Source organism: Agrilus planipennis, unplaced genomic scaffold (genome assembly GCF_000699045.2).
Source record: "Agrilus planipennis isolate EAB-ADULT unplaced genomic scaffold, Apla_2.0 scaffold102, whole genome shotgun sequence".
In the NCBI taxonomy this organism is placed as follows: Eukaryota; Metazoa; Arthropoda; class Insecta; order Coleoptera; family Buprestidae; genus Agrilus; species Agrilus planipennis.
This window is the reverse complement of record NW_020439034.1, coordinates 345,289-351,504: the sequence shown is the minus strand read 5'-3', so window position 1 is coordinate 351,504 and position 6,216 is coordinate 345,289. Positions and strand designations below refer to the sequence as shown.

General features: G+C 32.1%; 1 protein-coding gene across 1 annotated transcript in view; it reads right to left on the bottom strand.

The window, feature by feature from the left end:
• Positions 1–1,501: 1,501 nt before the first annotated feature.
• Positions 1,502–6,216, bottom strand: part of LOC108735162 (branched-chain-amino-acid aminotransferase, cytosolic) — a 22,092-nt gene continuing 17,377 nt past the window's right edge. Inside the window, exons 4-7 of the mRNA XM_018466996.2 lie at positions 5,400–5,630; positions 3,296–3,590; positions 3,074–3,228; positions 1,502–2,132 (exon numbers count right to left, since the gene is read on the bottom strand). Coding sequence (XP_018322498.1) covers positions 1,944–2,132; positions 3,074–3,228; positions 3,296–3,590; positions 5,400–5,630 — 870 coding nt within the window. The 3' untranslated portion in view covers positions 1,502–1,943. The remainder of the gene's footprint in view (positions 2,133–3,073; positions 3,229–3,295; positions 3,591–5,399; positions 5,631–6,216) is intronic.

Genomic DNA, 6,216 nt, shown 5'->3' with positions numbered 1-6,216 from the left:
TTTTAATTTGTAAAGTCAATTTTTTTTAATACTTGTATGGTTAATGAGTGTTTATGAAAGGGTGTGTATGAGTGAGATGGAGAGAAAAAAGGAAGAAAGAATGGGATCCTGTATTTTGTTGTAATTAATTAAGTACCCTATTTTTTCTAGTCTTAAGATACGGTTATTTAAACGTTTTGTATATAATATATATATTTAAAAATATAAATGTCTGCATATATGACTGACAAAAAAGCGCCTCATTGTGGCAATTTGTGAAAATTGCTCCCATGCCTGTTTGTTATAATTGTTGTAAGCAGTATGGAATATTATTAAATTATTATTTATGTCTCTGTGTTTTAAATTACAACGCCCTTAAAGTTTAGAAGTTTTGATGTGTAGCATCTTGCTATTTGGTTATGGGCCTAACTTCATGCTTCATAAAAATGTAGAGGGAGAAACACACGCTTTTTATTTAAAGCTGTCTACAATTGACGATTGAAGAGAGAGACAAGGGAAAATATTATATACAATACAAAATAATTGGTTTTAAAAACGTATCCATACTAGTAACCCGTTAGGGGGATGGGGTCTTCAAAAATACTACGCTTGTTCACAGGAAGGGGGAAGGGCTTAAGTTTTCGTCTCGTAGTCAATATCGTCTAGGGAGGTACAGAATGGTATAGAAAGGTAATAATGATCTAAAACCGTGTTTTTGAATTACTACTAGAAAAAAAACTAGAGGGGGAGGGTGGGTCTTGGCGTATATTACGGGTGGTTGATGAGGGGGGGGGTAAAAAATGGGTCACGTAGTATGGGTACGTTCCCTTATTAGTTTCATTTGATTTGTCAATTATTATCAGTGTTACTGGTTACAAAAATGGAAGCTCAAGTAATCAAAAAAATATAGTTTTCGTAGAAAAAAACAGTAATATAAAAGTGTTTCTTGGAGAGCAAAAATAACAACTGTGTAAGTGTTAAAAATAATGTCTTTTAAACGACTTAGCAGTGCAGTATGGGAACTACGAACAAAGTTTAGGTAAGTAATAAAGCAAATACTTAGATAAGGGGTCATAATACATTCTCAAAGGATTATTGAAGAATTACACAAACTAAGACATTATTTAAACGCACTTCATTTCTCTTTATTGTGATTTGTTACCAAATTAACTATTTTCTATAGTTTTATAAGTATACGAATTGTGGTAAATTACTGCAATTTTGTGCATCTTTATCCATTACCTTCATTAGGAAAAATTATAAGTTGGTTTTTGGGGAATCCCAAAAGAAAATATTTTTAATGCAGTATTTTTTATTGTAAAAGTTGAATTTTTAGATTAAAGAATAAATGACAAACACGATTCATTTATAGATGTTATTACTTGCATGGGATTTTGTTTATTCCTTTCTGTTTTTAAATTATAAAATATAAATTTTTGAAGTAAGATCTCCGAAAATTTATGCAGTACGTACATAAAATAAAATAGATTTATAATAAGGNGCTTTTTTAATAACACCATTATTTCGTGGAAATGTTTATTTTAAAATAAGGGATAAAAATAAATAAAAATCGACTTTCTAACGTCACTAATTAATCACAATACATATGTACATAGGTACAACACTCATTTAGTAGTGTGTTTTTTTTTGTTTCTATAAATTAACCTGTAGGTACAACGAAATGGTATTTAATAAATATTTCATGCAAATAGGCATGTAGGTCTTATAATATAATCGTTCTTTCTTTTTATTATAAATATATAGAAAATTTGTACTAAAGGTATTATCGACTGTCTAAATTCTTCACTATTACTTATTTCTATTTAAGAATTTCACAATCAGTGTTTAATTTTTGAAGACATACCTAATTAAACATTGTACATACTGTATTTTTTACGTGGAATATTTAAAATGCATATATCACATTGAAACAATAAGAAAAATCTATCGTTGAATGTCGACCTTTATTCTATAGGCACGGCCCACGGATGTTCAATGTGTCCATATTGGATGGCCAGAAGCCTCTTCCTTATTTTTACAAACAAAGGTAGTTTCTGTTCCACTGTAGGAATTCGTATAAGTTGTCCTTTGTAATATATAGAGTCTACAGGGCATATTGTGCAAGCTGTACCGGTTCCAAACATTTCCAGTAACTGAAAATTAATAAAAATTAAAAAGGATGATGCCATATTTGTATAGTAATGCGTGCGTTTTATATATACGGTTATGGGAACGATACGTAATATTAGAAAAATCCCTAGAACAATTGTAGATATTATGGGAAAATCTGAAACATTTGGAGTTTTCGTGAATTAAAATTTCATATAGTAATGGCGTTAGTCGCTTGACTAAATTATATAAAAGAGAACAAACTTTTCTGTTGCTCTTAAGTCATAAGAAGTTTGAGATTCCTAGATTGTTATTTGCTGAAGTGTAACTTAGTCTTAAGACTGGTTGGACACGCACCTCCACTCCTTTCTATCCTAAGCTAATTTTCGCATTTCCCTAAAATTGAAACATCCCACATCCCTACCTCTACCCCTCCTAACTCCTGTTTCTGCCTCTAATATGTCTCTGACTAGACCTTCATACCTGAGAAGGTGTCCTATCAACCTATCTCGCCTATTTTCTATTGACTTACATACAGTCCTCTGTTCTCCTATTCTTTAATACCTAATACCTCACATTTTGAACGCTTCTAACTATTTTCCACCGCGCATACCGTCCATGTTTCGCACCCGTACAGCGCCGCGCTCCAAACATACACCTTTAACAATAATTTTCGAATTTCTAAATTAATCGTTAGCGAGCATAAAAGTGACTTTTTTTATTGAAGGCGACTCGACCCTACGCTACCCTCTACTTTATATCCCTACTGCTCCTTCCAACCTGACTTATCTGACTTCCTAGATACCTAAAATCAGCCACTTCTTCTAATCTTTCGTCTCCTATCGTTACATTCGCTCTTTCCCTACTTTTTCTTCCCTTGCATACCACTATTTTTGTTTTACTTTTATTTATTTTCATACAATACTGTTTTGTCAATATCGCTTCCATTCGGAAAACTTCTTGACTTGATTAGATGGACACTTACCCTGTTTTTTCTGACCAGTTTAATCATTTCATCCATTGTAACTGGTCTTTCTTCTATCCTAAAGTCACCCCATTCCTCGCAAATCTCTATTACGGACTGCCTGATGATTCCCGGTAAAATTAGTCCATTCAGCGGGGGAGTGGCAAGGACCCGCTCTGCAATCATACGTCTCATGCTAAGAAAAATCATTAAAAATCACAAAACAGGAGTCATGATGCTTACCACCCAGTTCATTGACGTAGAACAAGAATATGTTCATGGTCCCCGCTTCTGTTATTTGTTGTTCCTTCCCGTACAACCACAGCGTTTGTTGGCAACCGTGGCGTTGTGCCATTTGATTTACTCTTATCGTAGGACCGTAATTCGCCCCCATCTTTCGGTCCCCACAACCCCCTGGCCATGCTCGGGTAAATGCTGGATCAGCGAAAAGACGGACGGCACCACCAAAGTAATGTCCCACAGGACAAAGTATTGTGTATAATAGGGCGGAGTTGGACGACATCACTCCTAACGTTCCCTACGAGAAGGAATTAATAGTAGGATTATGATTCGAGAAGGGATTATTGTGAATGGGTCTGTTTAAAAAAATTAACTAAAATTACTCAAGGGAGTGTCAAAAAACATTCAGTAAATACGAAGCCCATGATAGTTTTCCTGTTATCAACCACCTAATAAGCGTGTTAATATTAAAGAAAAAAATATTTTCGGAATCTTTGAACGTATGATACTTTGCACCCTCATTAAGAATTATGTCAAGTATCATATCAGGAACACCTACGTGACAAGATACAATGGTGTCCAAAACTTAAAACAGAAATTTTATTTGCAAAAATTGAATTTCTGAAATTAACTTAAAAGGTTTGAATAATGAAAAGTTTGCAATAATAAACTGTTGTTAGTTTATAAGCCAAAAATAATAATTTTAAATATTTATTTATGCATAGTTATCAGTAGTAGTAATCAGCAATTTTTTATATACAAATCAGAAAGATGGTCTACTTTTGGGAAATAAAAGTAAAAGTAAAAATAAAATAAAAAAAAGTTTAAAAATTCACAAAAAATATCATTTTGACAAGTTTTATAAAAAAAGAAACCAAATACAATTTTCCATAATTCTTGGATCCCACTTCTAATAAATATGTTTGTCAAATAAAAACGTGTTGAAATTGTGTAATATTTCTTTACAATTTTATTTATTTTTAATTTTGTTGATTAATCAAAATACTAGGTACATTGATTTTGTCATTAAAATATGGCTTGGTTCTAATTATACCCACGTTTCAATCTAAAAATTATGTAGTAAATAATATAATAAATATATATTACTTATATGCGCTTAGAGTTACACCAAAAAAGAGAAGTGTTTTCCATTTACGTATTGTTTTAATATTAATTTATCGAATTGTTGTTACATAACAAATTGATTTTATTTATCAAAAGTGTGTAAATAAGTTTTGTAATGGTGAAGGTCTTACTCCTAATTAATAAAAATCATTTGATTTATTTTACGTAATCTTATAATGTAAGTGTTTTAGGGGAAACACTTAGTTGTTTTTTTACTGCTAAATTCCATAATTTTTTGTATTCGTGAAGTTATGAGTAATATTCTTTTTTTTTTTTAATTTAGGGAAGTTTAGAAGTACATTTAAAGGTTTTATTTCCTCCTGAATGCTGATGCAATATTATATTAAGGTTAACTGATGTAATAGGACTACATGGTGACTCTTAATGTCAGTTAGTATACTGATTAGATAACTAATTAGTTACCATTACCCGACTCAATGATTTTTCGTGATGTGATAATTTTTGTGATAAAATGGTTACAAAAAAATATTCGATTTATTATTATATTAGCGTAGGGTAATTAAAAAATTTCATCTTTCTTCCTTTTTAAGTTCGTTTTTATTATTAATGCAACGTGAAAAGTGTTTTAAAAAAATTTAAAAAAATTGCCTATGTCCCTTCTTCAAGATTGCTCTAAGTGGGAGGGGGGGGTGACCAAAATGATTACCAACTAATTGATTGTCGCACTCATCTCTGTCTACTTCAACTTCAATTTATAATTTAAGGGTATCTGCCGCTATCACTTGGTGAAACATGATTCAAGATTAAAAATTAAATCAAAAAAACTCGGGAATTTCACTTAGAACTCGATTCGCCTTATAAGGGCATCTTCAGGAGTAACAAAAACTATACTGTATACAAAAACTATATTGCATAGTTTTTGTTACGTATCGAGTTTTTAATAAAGTTTTAAGTGAAATTCCCAAGATTTTTTTTGATTTAATTTTTAATTTTTAATATTCAAATTATAATTTATACTTACATCAGTTCCAATCAAAGTAGGACGAATGTAGAGGCTAGACGATTCATAATGAGGTACCCATTCTTGATCGACGACAATCAATCGATTTATGCATTTGATCAATTCGTTGCCATCGAATGTCGGTAGGCCGGCACTTTCGGCTGAATTATTCATTCGGTGCATGTTTAAGTCCGGCCTGAAGACGCGAATTCTGCCATCAGCACCCCTGTATGCTTTCATACCTTCAAAAAGCTGCAACAAAGTGAGAATAGTTGAGAACAATTTGAATATAGACCAGCAGAATTAAGTCACTTGATGTTAAAAATATGCAAATAGTTGCTGTAGAGATTTTCTTGCGACAGTGTAAATTTGGAAAGCAGAAAGTTCTCTCTCCAACAAAATGAGAAGGAAAAAGAACTTTTGGGTGTTTTATTCCGAAGTTATGAAACGAAATGAAGGCAGAAGAGAGTGAAAGATTAACTGTGGAGTTTTGTTGCTCTAGCATTTTCCTAAGTGATCCAAGGAAACCAGAGAAAAACTTGGACCAAGGCAGACGTATCCAGAATCGAACAGGTATCCTCCTGAATGCTAAGAAATGATCTAATCCAGGCCTTTTTAAATTATGGGTCGCGACCCCAAATGGGGTCGCGTAACAAAGTTCTGGGATCGCGACAAAATTTTAATGTCAAATATTTAAATATACGATTTTATAACATCTAGATGTGTATTTGTTTTTTTAATTTTATTGATCTTTCTTTTATATTTATATGGGGTCGCCAGGAAACTCGCAATCATAAATGGGGTCGTGAATGAAAAAAGTTTAAGAAGCCCTGGTCTA